Genomic DNA, 15273 nt, shown 5'->3' on the forward strand with positions numbered 1-15273 from the left:
GAACCCCATACCTTGAACAGAACCCCATACCTTGAACAGAACCCCATACCTTGAACAGAACCCCATACCTTGAACAGAACCCCATACCTTATGACCCACAGGGTCTAATAAAAAAATAGATTTGGCTCGGGATACCCGACCCTATCTACCAAAAAGGCGCCAACCCTGCTGTTTTTAGTCAGTTAAAGAAACCCAACTTTTTTTTCAAAGTGACATTTGTGTGTCATCAACTAAAGGTTCTATACTGATGATAAAGTTGAAGAGTACGGTCCAAATTGCTTGTCTTTTCAGATGGCTACAGCTGTAATAAACCAATTTGGATCTACATCAGCGTCAGAACCAGCCTTTACAGCTTATAATGACCTGGCATCTACAAAGGTAGTATCAATGAGGGAGTTTGAAATGATGAAGGTGTAGTCTGGTGAAGAAATGTTCTAAATTTTCACATTTTATGTAAGTTCACAAGGGATTGCTATTTTGTAAACAGTTATCAACTTTTGATATTTAAAGATAATCCTTACCTGTTGGAAAGTTTTGGTACCTGTAGAAATGGTTCAAGCACCTGATTGATAAAATTAAGAAACAACCAGGCTTTATATATGTATCTTCCGAAGTGAGGTGAAAAATAATGATTGTCTAAGAACTACTGTCCAAGAACTAGTATTGATTTATTATTATGGAATACCAGGAATTTTGTCTTTAGATGTATTTTTACTTGACTGCTAAACGTTATACCAGATTGACTGTTTTCATTTTCCAGTATTGTTTTCACAGGTTGGTGGGAAAGTACTGTTTGCCACGGATGACTGGTTTGCTCAGGCAGAGAATCTCCTCAAGGTAAGCATTGCTTTGTACGAGGACAATTATAAATATTGATTCACTCTATAAGGCCATCAGCCCATTGCAACATCTCTTTCTCTAAATATATTAATGAGCAATATAAATTATAGGTAGACAATATTGCGAAAGTACCGGGTCATACATGGGTTTATAACATATATTCAGTAATTATGCCCCCCTTCGAAGAAGAGGGGTATATTGCTTTGCACAGGCATGTCGGTCGGTCGGTCGGTCGGTCCGTCGGTAGACCAAAGCTTGTCCGAGTGATAACTCAACAATTCCTGGACGTATGGTCATCAAACTTGACATGAAGGTTGGTCCTGACCAGTAGATGACCCCTATTGATTTTAGGGCTCATCGGGTCAAAGGTCAAGGTCACAGTGACCTTTAATGGTAAAATAATAAAGCTTGTCCGAGTGATAACTCAACAATGCCTAGACCTATGGTCATCAAACTTGATATGGAAGTTGGGCCTGACCATTAGATGACCCCTATTGTTTTTAGGGGTCATCGGGCCAAAGGTCAAGGTCACAGTGACCTTGAATGGTAAAAGGATGTCCGATTGATAACTCGACAATGCCTGCACCCTTGGCCCTCATTCTTGACTTGGAGGTTGGGCCTGACCAGTAGCTGACCCCTACTGTTTTTGGGGCTCATCGGGTCAAAGATCAAGGTCATAGTGACATTGAATGGTAAAAGGTTGTCCGAGTGATAACTCAACAATGCCTGCACCCATGGACCTCATAATTGACTTGGAGGTTAGGCCTGACCAGTAGATGAATCCTATTGTTTTTGGGTGTCATCAGGCCAAAGGTCAAGGTCACAGTGACCTTGAATGGTAAAAGGTTGTCCATGTGATAACTCGACAATGCCTACAACCATTGCCCTCAAACTTGACTTGGAGGTTGGGCCTGACCAGTAGATGACCCCTATTGTTTTTGGGGGTCATCGGGCCAAAGGTCAAGGTCACAGTGACCTTGAATGGTAAAAGGTTGTCCGTGTCATTACTCGACAATGCCTGCACCTATGGCCCTCAAACTTGACTTGGAGGTTGGGCCTGACCAGTAGATGGCCCCTATTGTTTTTGGGGGTCATCGGGCCAAAGGTCAAGGTCACAGTGACCTTGAATGGTAAAAGGTTGTCCGAGTTATAACTCAACAATGCCTGCACCCATGGCCCTTATAATTGACTTGGAGGTTGGGCCTGACCAGTAGATGAACCCTATTGTTTTTGGGGGTCATCAGGCCAAAGGTCAAGGTCACAGTGACCTTGAATGGTAAAAGGTTGTCCATGTGATAACTCGACAATGCCTACACCAATGGCCCTCAAACTTGACTTGGAGGTTGGGCCTGACCAGTAGATGACCCCTATTGTTTTTGGGGGTCATCGGGCCAAAGCTCAAGGTCACAATGACCTTGAATGGTAAAAGGTTGTCCGTGTCATTACTTGACAATGCCTGCACCTATGGCCCTCAAACTTGACTTGGAGGTTGGGCCTGACCAGTAGATGACCCCTATTGTTTTTGGGGGTCATCGGGCCAAAGGTCAAGGTCACAATGACCTTGAATGGTAAAAGGTTGTCCGTGTCATTACTTGACAATGCCTGCACCTATGGCCCTCAAACTTGACTTGGAGGTTGGGCCTGACCAGTAGATGGCCCCTATTGTTTTTGGGGGTCATCAGGCCAAAGGTCAAGGTCACAGTGACCTTGAATAGTAAAAGGTTGTCTGAGTGATAACTCGACAATGCCTGCACCCACGGCCATCAAACTTGAATTGGAGGTTGGGCCTGACCAGTAGATGGCCCCTATTGATTTTAGGGGTCATTGGGTCAAAGGTCAAGGTCACAATGACTTTGAACGATAAAAGGTTGCCCGAGTGATAACTCAACAATGCCTGCGCCCATGGCCCTCAAACTTGACTTGGAGGTTGGGCCTGACCAGTAGATGACCCCTATTGATTTAAGGGGTCAGAGGTCAAGGTCACAGTGACCTTGAAAGCAAACTCGACAATTCCTGGACCTATGCTCATCAAACTTGACATGAAGGTTGGGCCTGACCAGTAGATGACCCCTCTTTACTTTGGGGGTCATCAGGCCAAGGTCAAGGTCACAGTAACCTTTAACACAAAAAAGTTAACAAATCTTCTCTCAGTGATATCTCAACAATGCCTGAATCTATGATCATCAAACTTGACATGTAAGTTGGGCCTGACCAGGAGATGACCCTTATTGATATTAGGAGTCATTGGGTCAAAGGTCAGGTTCACAGTGACCTTGAATGCGAAAATGTTTCAAGTGATAATTGGACAATGCCTGCACCCATGGCCCTCAAACTTGATTTGGAGTTGTGTCTGACCTGTAGATGACCCTTTATGATTTAAGGGGTTATTGGATCAAAGGTCAAGGTTACAGTGACCTTGAACGAAAAATGCTTGTCTGTGTGATAACTTGTCAATGCCTGCACCCATGGCCCTCAAACTTAACATTTAGATTTTTGGTGACCAGCTGATGACTACTATGGATTTTGAGGTCATAGAGTCAAAGGTCATGGTCATAACACACTCTATCCTCAAACTTTGAATGGTCATAATCTTAAAACTGCCTTAACGGCATACAATGTTAGCGACAAATCAGCTGTCATTTCGGTCCATGCATATTTCATTCAATTGTCCATATAATCCTGACAACATGGCGCTCAGGGGGGGCATAATATTTGACAAACATCTCTTGTTATATATAATAATGATAATAGGTAATGTTTTCATAATTTCATTCATTTAAGTCTTTTTTTATATGCCCATTACAGTATTGGTTGAATCATCACCAAATTTGGTCGGAATAAGTATGGGCATCATTTTTTGGGCAATTTTAATAAGCAGCCATATCGTTCTGGTCACTCACGAGTTCTAGCCCTTTTTTTTTATAGAAATCACCGAAAATTTTACTTGTCTGATTTATAACTTTAGAAGCCTTTCTCCAATCATCATCAAATATAGTCAGAATGTGTATAGGCATAATATCTCTGACAAGTTCTAGAACCAGCGATATTGTTTGAGTCACTCTTGAGTTTTCGCCCTTTATTGTAGAAACTACCGGAAATCAATCTTGTTCCATCAATTTCTTTTTAGAATGCTTTGTCTAATCATCACCAAATTTGGTCAGAATGTGAATAGGCATAATTTCTTGAACAGGTTCGATAGCCAACTGTATTGCTTGACATTAGAGAATAATTTTCCTTTTAACATTAAATTACCTAAAATAAGTCTTGTCTGATCAATAACTTTAGAAACCTATGTCTAATCATCACGAAAAATGTTAATAATTTCTTGGAAACGTTTGATAACCAGTCATATTGCTCGAATCACTCAAAAGTTCACACCCTTTACTTATAGAAATTACCTAAAATTGATCTTGTCCAATCAATAACTTTAGAAGGCTTTGTCAATCAAACTGGTTTGTAAATTCTACTCCAGCCTGAGGATGCCCAGTTCCGGGAAGGTTACTACACGGAATGTGGCAAGTGGATGGATGGCTGGGAAACACGCAGAAAACACGACGAGGGGTACAACTGGTGCATTATACAACTAGGTAAACATTTATGGCATGCTGGTTTAGGTCTGACTGGATTGAAATGTGAATTGTGTTGCAACTAGGAATGGTGGGAAACAGCTCAAGAATAGCTACTGGGTGAACATCAACACCGGTGCTTTAAGTGTTTGCTCAATTTCTAGATTTTAAATAGCAGGGCTTGTTTAAAAAATGCTAAACTTTTGCATAAGAAAATCAGGCTTGTTTTATTAAAAACTCTAATTTTGATGACTGTATTCTTATTAAAACCATTCATAGCTGTCACAACAAAGGGTGTATATTACAGGAGTCCCTGGTGAGATAGAGGGGCTGGACATTGACACATCATACTTCACGGGGAACTTCGCTCCCAGATGTTCTGTACAGGCTGCATGGTTGGACAATTGTACGTTTTTCTTGAATACTGTATATGATATCAAGGGTTGGAATTAGCATGTAAGCTCTGCTGAAAAGTTAATTGGCTTTTTTTAAAGTTTGAATTTTATATATCTGCGTTTGTTACAAACCCTGAGCTTTAGTTATTAAAGCTCATTTTCCAGTAGTCTTGTTTCGATAACTGTAAATAAGTATGTCTTGTAAGTATGCTGGATGTCTGTTCATGAGTAATTTTTCTGGTTCTAACTCAGGGCTCTCACTAGGCTGAACATTTTGGGAGAAGTGACTTCTCCCTTCAGTCAATTTAGGGAGAAGTGGGGAGACTTTAGGGAGAAGTTATACTTTTCGTAATACCTGATACAAAAACTATATGCCATACCACACATCTCAGTTTATATTCACATTCAAATTGATTGCCATAACTATATTCAATGTTCATGAAATAATGTATCATTTTTGGCTCAGCAAAAGTGTATTTCTAAATGTCACATAGTCTCATCTCCAAATAGCATCTAAAATGAAACAAAAACAAAGACAGTTAAGGATTTGAAACAATCAAAATGACCTTATAAATGAACTGTCAATATAGTATGGGGACGAATCTTATTTTGGTACGTTCGGGATAGGGTACGAATGTCACATTCAGCTATGCTGTTATTTACTTGTCTCTGACTAAATAATTTTCAATATGCTGACATTTAAGAACAAAATGACATTTAAATCACTGTCCTTGATGAAAATTTTACCAATACATAATGTGAGGTTGAGAAATTAACTCGGAAAATTGTTCTGACAAAATGGCGATCTCGCCGATCTTTTTGACATCGTAATCAGAAGAAAAATACTGAAAGTAAACTCTACATAAAGCAAAAAAAATCTATTTTGATTTGATTACAAATCATTTTTTTATTATGAACATTTCACTAAAACCAATCAAGTATTTGTTGATACGTCATGTTATTGATTTTCTTAGCGCTACCTTGCCGATGGCCCGAGATGGCTATGACCGTCTGCTTCAAAAGCAACAATGTTTAAAATGTCTTGCTTTGTTTGTTCAATACATATTTCAATTACTTTTTAACTTCATTAATACTTTCATAATAATGTCGCCTTTTCTATCTCATTTTAACGAACTTATATCATTTGATCAGGGTCTTCTCAATGTACATTCTGATTGGTTAACTTTCAATAGCTCCGCCTACTGGCGATGTTTTGGTAATTGGATGACACTGCCCAATTATCGGATTAGGAGATTAACAAAAGTTATGAAGGGCTAATTGCGATGTTTTGACTAATGGGACAGTGGCCAATTACTCGCTGATTGACAGATTTACAATGTGCTAAAATTTTCGGCGAAGTCAATGTCGCTTTGATGATACAAATGGGCGAAGTCTGGGAATTTTAGGCGACCGCTTCGCCAAAGTCGCCCCCTCGCGAGAGCCCTGTAACTCCTGATCAAATGTTTTATATGCAGCTTCTTATTTGTGAAACATTGAATCCAATGTCGTTTGTTCGCTGTCTGTTTGCTGACATCATTAATATAAGCTTGTACAGTTGAAACTCACTAAACGGGATCTCCACAAAACCGACTTTTTTCAGAGTCCCGTTTTTCCCCTTCTATTTTCAATGTAAAAAAAGCCCTACAAAACCGGAACCCGGAATTCCGGATACCGGACAAAATTTGAGAAAATTTGTTAGTTGTTAAACGTAATTTTACCTCACAAAACCGGACCTTTATTTGTTCAAACATGTCAAAATAATTGTGTGTATTAGGAATTCGCGAATCGCGTGTCACTTTGTTTTGACAGCTGGTGCGTCGTTAAATATTACACCTGTGATGTTGTGTTAACTCGATTATGATGAATGCGTTGTGGATTGACTGTCGCGCGATAATCAAACTTGTGAAAAGAAAATTGATTGAAACATTAATTTGTTTGTTGCAGAAAATAAAGAACTAGATACGGATATTTAGTGATCATTTTGGAGGGTTGTTTTATCTAAAGACTTCTTTGATTGAATCAAATTTGAGCGGTGCGTTAATTAAATCACAAACATACTAAACAAGCATTAAATTACGTGAGTTGTTTTATATCAAGACTTGGAAAAAAGATGATTATAAAAACCCAGAAATGTTCAATTATGCTTATCACTTTTGCAAGTGCTTTAATCATGTCTCAACATCCGTTTAAACGTCTGAGAATTGAACTGTCCCTAGAGAACAAAAGACTTTAAAGGTTAACTGAGTTAATATTTTGAGTAAACTTACCCCATACATCAAATCCCCACTAAACCGGAATCCTCACTAAACCTGAAATTTTGCCCAGTCCAGACCTTGTCCGGTTTAGTGAGTTTCCACTGTACTTAAGTGGGCTAGTAAGATACTTACCACCAATATTGTTGATCTATATTTGTTTGCAGCTTATAAAGGCAGAGATGGGGACAGGCTTGGAACCCATGCTACAAGTGAAGAAACTACAGAGATAGAAAAACTGCACTCTGAGGTATTTATAACTTGTTTGTTATAGTGCTTTAAGAAATTTTGAAAGTTGAATTTTAAGGTGTCTATAGTTATAAAATTATTTCATATTGATAAGATAAAAGCACTATGTCACTTTATTATTTGGAAGAATAAAGTCGAGGTATTGTCATTACCTTGGTGTTGTCATTGGGATTGTTGTGCGAAAACTCACCTTAGCCATAATATTCAATTAAAACTTGGTGCACATGTTGCCAGAGACACTATACAGCAAGGTCCATAACCATGGATTGATAATTGTGAAGTAATACCCCTTTTTTGATGTGAAGAAAAACAGAGGAGCATTTGGGTTTGCTCGGCTGTGCTCTTATTTAATTGTATTATGGGGTCATACATATAATTATATTGAAATAATAGCAAAACTGAAATTGAAATAGCATGTAATTGCAAACCTATGGTTTTTAGCTCTACTGGCCAAAGGTGTGTTCGTGCGTTCGTGCGTCTGTAAACAATTGCTTGTGAACATGATACAGTCTTCAGTTTTGATTGTATCTTGATGAAACTTGTACAGTATCTAGATATCCATTAGAGCTCGGTTCCTTTCAAAAACCAGCCAGATCCGCCCATGCATGCCTAGATTATGGCCCTTGATAGTATAAAAAAATGCTATTGTGTAAACAATTGGTTGTGAACACGATTCAGTCTTCAGTTTTGATTGTATCTCGATGAAACTTGTACAGTATCTAGATATCCATTAGAGCTCGGTTCCTTTCGAAAACCAGCCAGATCCGCCCATGAATGCCTAGATAATGGGCCATGAAAGTTTTGAAGAAATGCTTTTTATTTTTAGCCAGGTCTGCATGAGCGAATTCTATTTTTAGCCAAGTTTACATGTACATGTAAATTCAAGTCTAGAGTTAAGGGAGACAATTTGCAAGTATAGGATTTTGAGAGACAATTTGCTTTTTGCTTCTGCAGCTGATTTTGTGAATAACTCTGCCTTGTTCTTGTTGAAAGCCCAAAGGCCATTTTTTAGCCTTAAGTTCTGTAGTTTGCGCATTCATCTTAACAAAATTGGTTGTGGATGTTTAAGTAATGCACCTGGTGTCATTACTGGCCACACCCAGGGTTCACAGGTTTGGTAAACATAAATCTGGAAAGGTTTGAAAATCTTTTTGTGTGTTCGTGCATCCATCTCAGCACAATTGATTGTGAATGTTTGTTCAAATTGATCAATGACTTTGACCTTTTGACCAACTCTTTTTAACTTTTAAAACTACAGAATTTTTTACTATGAGTACAGTTTTGAAAGCATTTTTTTTTTGTCAGATGACTTTTACTTGGCACATATTAAAATAGTTCATGCAACTAATCTGCTTACAATACTTTCTGGGCTCAGATGTTGAATGTGCTACTTTTTCAGGTAACCCAAACACAAAACATAAACTATATGTCTGTTGCCTTTTACCCATACATACATGCTGTGGATTGATATGACCACAAAATCCATGCCAGTAGGATTGATATGACCACAAAATCCATGCCAGTAGAGCATAGGCCCTTTTGGGCCTCTTGTTTTACTGATATAGGGGCAAAACTTCAGCCATATTCACAACCCAAAAAAGAATTTTACAAAAATAGACTCAAAATAAAATTGTCAACTCTAAACAAGTCAACTAGTACATTAGTGTTAAAAGGCATGCCTAAACTCTTTTAAATGTTCAAATTCTTATTTTAAAGTGCCTTTGTGTTCTTGTTTTAAATTTGTTTTCGTTATTACACAATTTTAGGCATTTTGTCACTATTTTCAAAATTCTGAGGGCCCTGACCCCATTTACATAAAGTAGAAAAAAACAAAAACACTGATTGAATAAATTTAAGTTTAAAACTGTGGTTTTCCTCTGTGAAAAAAGAAAATATTTAAGAAAAAATCCCAGCATAGCTGGACTTCATCAGCGAAAAACCTTCTGTTTGTTTTTCAGGACTGGGAGTTTATAGTGTCCTTAAGTGAGCTGAAGCCGGGATTTCCAAAATCCTCTCACAACTACTTCCACTGCAGCGGGAAGAAGAAATACACACATTTACGTCTCAACATTTACCCAGGTCTGTATGTTATAAGATATTGTTTATGCATTCTATTCATGAAGTAATAGTCTGAATTTTTGTACTTTTGTTGTAGTAGCATGGATGCTTTTTTTAATCAGTTTGGTTATTAAGTATTGCATTGATTGCAAAGTGTGTTAAGCTATTTTGAAATTATAAGTTAATTAAAAGGGCTCTACATAACAATTTTACATGCCATATATAAATATATACATGTACATGTAAAGAGGGCTCTCAACATTAACAATTTTACATGGCAAGTTATGAATTAATAAAGAGGGCTGGACATAAATGATTTTACATGGCATATTATAAATTAAAGAGGGCTGGGCATTAAAGATTTAACATGGCATATTATAAATGAATAAAGAGGGCTCGGCATAAACGATTTAACATGGCATATTATAAAATAATAAAGAGGGCTCGGCATAACGATTTAACATGGCATATTATAAATTAATAAAGAGGGCTCGGCATAAACGATTTAACATGGCATATTATAAATTAATAAAGAGGGCTCGGCATAAACGATTTAACATGGCATATTATAAATTAATAAAGAGGGCTCGGCATAACGATTTAACATGGCATATTATAAATTAATAAAGAGGGCTCGGCATAACGATTTAACATGGCATATTATAAATTAATAAAGAGGGCTCGGCATAAACGATTTAACATGGCATATTATAAATTAATAAAGAGGGCTCGGCATAAACGATTTTACATGGCATATTATAAATTAATAAAGAGGGCTCGGCATAAACGATTTAACATGGCATATTATAAATTAATAAAGAGGGCTCGGCATAAACGATTTAACATGGCATATTATAAATTAATAAAGAGGGCTCGGCATAAACAATTTAACATGGCATATTATAAATTAATAAAGAGGGCTCGGCATAACGATTTAACATGGCATATTATAAATTAATAAAGAGGGCTCGGCATAAACGATTTAACATGGCATATTATAAATTAATAAAGAGGGCTCGGCATAACGATTTAACATGGCATATTATAAAATAATAAAGAGGGCTCGGCATAAACGATTTAACATGGCATATTATAAATTAATAAAGAGGGCTCGGCATAAACGATTTAACATGGCATATTATAAATTAATAAAGAGGGCTCGGCATAACGATTTAACATGGCATATTATAAATTAATAAAGAGGGCTCGGCATAACGATTTAACATGGCATATTATAAATTAATAAAGAGGACTCGACATAACGATTTAACATGGCATATTATAAATTAATAAAGAGGGCTCGGCATAAACGATTTAACATGGGGTATTATAAATTAATAAAGAGGACTCGACATAACGATTTAACATGGCATATTATAAATTAATAAAGAGGGCTCGGCATAACGATTTAACGTGGCATATTATAAATTAATAAAGAGGGCTCGGCATAAACGATTTAACATGGCATATTATAAATTAATAAAGAGGGCTCGGCATAAACGATTTAACATGGGGTATTATAAATTAATAAAGAGGGCTCGGCATAACGATTTAACATGGCATATTATAAATTAATAAAGAGGGCTCGGCATAACGATTTAACATGGCATATTATAAATTAATAAAGAGGGCTCGGCATGAACGGTTTAACATGGGGTATTATAAATTAATAAAGAGGACTCGACATTAACAATTTTACTATAGTCCTTGGGAATTCAAAGTTGGGTCCTGCCTACCATCTAGATAGATATTGAATATTAGCAGATAGGCTTTCAAGGAAATATCTGAACAAAAACACTAATTTAACTGTTCTAAATCCATGCTAAACACTTGTTTACGGTCAAATTTCTTGGCCGGAAATGTGGTATATATATATGCTATAAAGGAGCATATGCAAGAGTTCGGCATTTGTTATTTAAGGATGTTGTATTTTATCACTGCAGTGTCAGAAGGAAAATAAGATTTTTGTTACAGACCTCATAAACGCTTTCAACTCATGCATAAGTGGACAATAAATTATAAATGAGTAAAATTCTTGATGATGGTTGTCTGAAACAAGTTGAAACAAAATTGAGTTACCACTTTGGAAACAAAGAAAGGTGGGTAGGGTGGGAGGATATACAGTATCAAAATAGATAGGTACAAAGTGATGTTAAGGTTTGGAAGTATATATATAACATGGAGTGTATGTTCACTTGATTTCAGATGGTGGTGTGGCCCGACTTCGTGTGTATGGCCAGGCCAGACGTGATTGGTCAAAAGTCTCAGAGAGAAAGGTAACATTATAGATGGGTAATCTTACCTGTCAGTAAAAGAAGCTCGCGTCATCTGATTATAATGGAATAAATTATTACATTGTCAATAAAGTGGTCCTTGAAACCAGTGTTTCAATGTTGAAACTTTTGCAATAACTGAGAGCAAATGAATGTTTAAATATTAAATTCAACTTGCAGATAGTGGACTTGTTGTCAGCCCTAAATGGAGGCTTGTGTCTGCAATGTAGTCGATCTAATGGTGGGGGAGGCAGGAATCTCATTCAGGCTGGCAGGGGAAGCAGCGTAGAAGATGGTTGGGTGGTGACACCTTTGGTAAGTGGAGCAGTCCATTCTGTGTTATCTAGGTTGTGGTAAGTCCAGGTGAGGGGGAGGCAGGAATCTCATTAGGCTGGCGGGGGAAGCAGCATAGAGGAGTGATGGGAGATGACATCCCTTGTTATTGTATCTGTCCATTGTATGTTTGTGAATCTTGCCCCTACGGCAAAGATAGGAAATTAATATCCCTAACAGGGCTCTCGCGAGGGGGCGACTTGGGCGAAGTGGTCGCCTAAAATTCCCAGACTTCGCCCATTTGTATCATCAAAGCGACATTGACTTCGCCGAAATTATAACACATTGTTATACTGTCAATCAGCAAGTATTTGGCCACTGTCCCATTAGTCAAGACATCGCAATTAGCCATTCATAAAATTTGGTAATCTCCTAATCCGATAATTGGGCGGTGTCATCCAATTAACAAAACATCGCCGGTAGGTGGAGCTATTGAAAATTAACCAATCAGAATGTACATTGAGAAGACCCTGATCAAATGATATACGTTCGTTAAAATGGGATAAAAAAGGTCACATAATTATAAAAAAATCGTGTGAAGCATTAATGAAGTTAAAAAGTAATTGATATATGTATTGAACAAACAATGCAAGACATTTTAAACATTGTTGCTTTTGAAGCAGACGGTCATAGCCATCTCGGGCCATCGGCAGGGTGACGCTAAGAAAATCAATAACATGACGTATCACCAAAAATTTGATTGGTTTTAGTGAAATGTTCATGATAAAAAATCGATTTGTAAACACAAAAAAATATTTTTTTTTTTGATTTATGTAGAGTTTTAATACTTACAGTATTTTTCTCCTGTTTACGATGTCAAAAAATATCGGCGAGATCGCCATTTTGTCAGAACATTTTTCGGAGTTAATTTCTCAACCTCCCATTATGTATTGGTAAAGTTTTCATAAAGGACAGTGATTTAAATGTCATTTGGTTCTTAAATGTCAGCATATTTAAAATTATTTAGCCAAAGACAAGTAAATAACAGCATAGCTAAATGTGACATTCGTACCCTATCCCGAACGTACCAAAATAAGATTCGTCCCCCTACTATATTGACAGTTAATTTATTAGTCATTTTGATTGTTTCAAATCCTTAGCTGTCTTGGTTTTTATGCCCCCACAAAGTGGCGGCATATAGGGTTACCCTTGTCCGTACGTACGTCTGTCTGTCTGTACGTACGTACGTACGTCCCGAAGATTGTTTCCGATCTAATTCTTGAAAACCGTTTGTCCAATCCTCACCAAACTTTAAACACATGTTTGTGACCATAATATCTTGATCAAGTTCGATTGTCATGGAAATCGCTTTAGTCATTTAGGAGTTACGGCCCTTTTTTGCCAAAAATACTTCAAAAATATATGTTTCCAATCTAATTCTTGAAAAGTATGTGTCCAATCCTCACCAAACTTTACATACATGATTGTGACCATAATATCTTGATCAAGTTCGATAGCCATGGAAATCGCTTTCGTCATTTAGGAGTTACGGCCCTTTATTTGCAAAAAAAGACTTGAAAAATACGTCCCGAAGATTGTTTTCGATCTAATTCTTGAAAACTGTTTGTCCAATCCTCACCAAACTTTTAACACATGTTTGTGACCATAATATCTTGATCAAGTTCGATAGCCATGGAAATCGCTTTAATCATTTAGGAGTTAGGGCCCTCAGATTATCCTGAATAATCATTATGGCTTATTTTCTGTGACAAGAAATCGAAGTGGGGGCATCCGTGTCCTATGGACACATTTCTAGTTGTTTCATTTTAGATTCTATTTGGAGATAAACTATGTGACATTGACAAATACACTTTTGCTGAGCCAAAAATGATACACTATTTTATGAACATTTTATATAGTTATAGCAATCAATTTGAATGTGAATATAAACTGAGGTGTGTGGTATGGCATAGTTTTTGTATCAGGTGTTACGAAAAGTATCACTTCTCCCTAAAGTCTTCCCACTTCTCCCTAAATTGACTGAAGGGAGAAGTCACTTCTCCCAAAATTTTCAGCCTAGTGAGAGCCCTGCCTAACAGCAATAATAATGGCCCTTAAAGTTAATTTGTTCTTCTCTAAAAGACTAAAAGTTTCTGTTTGTGATTTGGGTTACTTCAGCCTACTCCCTGTTGACGCATTGTTACCACTTAGCTTTTGAGTTTATTGCAGTTTGCAGATACAAAAATTGAATGAGACATGACTAAAGCATTTTAAAACCTATTCAGAATCTGAGTACTAAAAGTGTTGCCCCGTGTGTTTATTGGCATAAGGTCAGTTAAGAAATGGGTAAATAGTAAAATATCCTGCATTTCGTTAATTGTAACACGTTGTTTCCAGGCCACAAGACCATCAGTGGTCCAGTTTAACAGAGATGGGCATATGCACAATGCTGGTAGGTAAAGGCATATTCCATTCAACCCTTCTGATACACCAGCCATGTCTGGAAGAAATTGAGTGGCTCCGGTAATTGTTGTGCTGAAAAATAGGTTCTCAGTCTGATGAAAGCTGTAAGTCATTTGTGATGTCTGGTAAGAGCTCAACTTCCAAACATGCTGGTTATTGGATAAAAGTTGAAAGAATGTTCTCTGTATTTTCCTTTGGTACAAAATAGTAATTAGTATGCCACTGTGTCTTTCACTATAAATACTTATGTTATGTGAAATAGTTTCATTTCATGCAAAAAAATTAAAATAATCCATGTCAAAAAGTTATCAAGTCATGAAATCAGCTACAGTGGCCAGAAGCAAACTATTTTCATGTTTTCCTAGCCTTAATATATTTGATACACTGTTCATACAGTATATATAGGGAAGGGAAACATAAATAGTTTTCTTTCTTTCCCCTGCGAAATCAGCATTTGAGCAACGCTCAATAATAATAAAGTTTATTTTCACATTTGTCTGTTTCCAGGTTCAGAGTGGTGTGTGTTCAGATTGGGACATCCTGGGATTGTCACCATGGTAATAAAAGAGTTTTCATACAATGTGTCCTTTTAACTGAAGTAAAAATCATATAAATGTGTTTACAAATTATAACTTTCCAATTTATCACTTCTTGAATTTGGTTTTCCAATTTGGCAATTCCAGTCTTCTAACTTTATGCCAAAATTCTGTGATGCATTCTAAGAAAGATGTTTTTATGTCTCCCCCTCTCTGGGGGAGACATATTGTTTTTGCCCTGTCCGTCAGTCCGGTAGTCCGTCAGTCCGTCAGTCCGTCCGTACGTCACACTTCGTTTCCGATCGATAACTGGAAAACCGCATGACCTAGGATCACCAAACTTGGTAGGGAGGTTGGTCGTGAGGTGT

The 15273-nt window shown here is 37.2% G+C and overlaps 1 protein-coding gene across 2 annotated transcripts in view; it reads left to right on the top strand.

Moving 5' to 3' along the window:
- The window catches only part of LOC128233747 (allantoicase-like), a 28367-nt gene that overhangs the window by 7373 nt on the left and 5721 nt on the right, over positions 1-15273 (top strand). For both annotated transcript variants that reach the window (XM_052947572.1, XM_052947573.1), the window contains exons 2-11: positions 292-378; positions 775-837; positions 4313-4427; positions 4714-4812; positions 7221-7303; positions 9261-9381; positions 11566-11636; positions 11814-11948; positions 14304-14358; positions 14877-14926. In XM_052947572.1, the coding sequence (XP_052803532.1) occupies positions 292-378; positions 775-837; positions 4313-4427; positions 4714-4812; positions 7221-7303; positions 9261-9381; positions 11566-11636; positions 11814-11948; positions 14304-14358; positions 14877-14926 (879 nt within the window). The remainder of the gene's footprint in view (positions 1-291; positions 379-774; positions 838-4312; positions 4428-4713; positions 4813-7220; positions 7304-9260; positions 9382-11565; positions 11637-11813; positions 11949-14303; positions 14359-14876; positions 14927-15273) is intronic.

The sequence above is a fragment of the Mya arenaria genome, chromosome 5 (genome assembly GCF_026914265.1).
Source record: "Mya arenaria isolate MELC-2E11 chromosome 5, ASM2691426v1".
Classification (NCBI taxonomy): Eukaryota; Metazoa; Mollusca; class Bivalvia; order Myida; family Myidae; genus Mya; species Mya arenaria.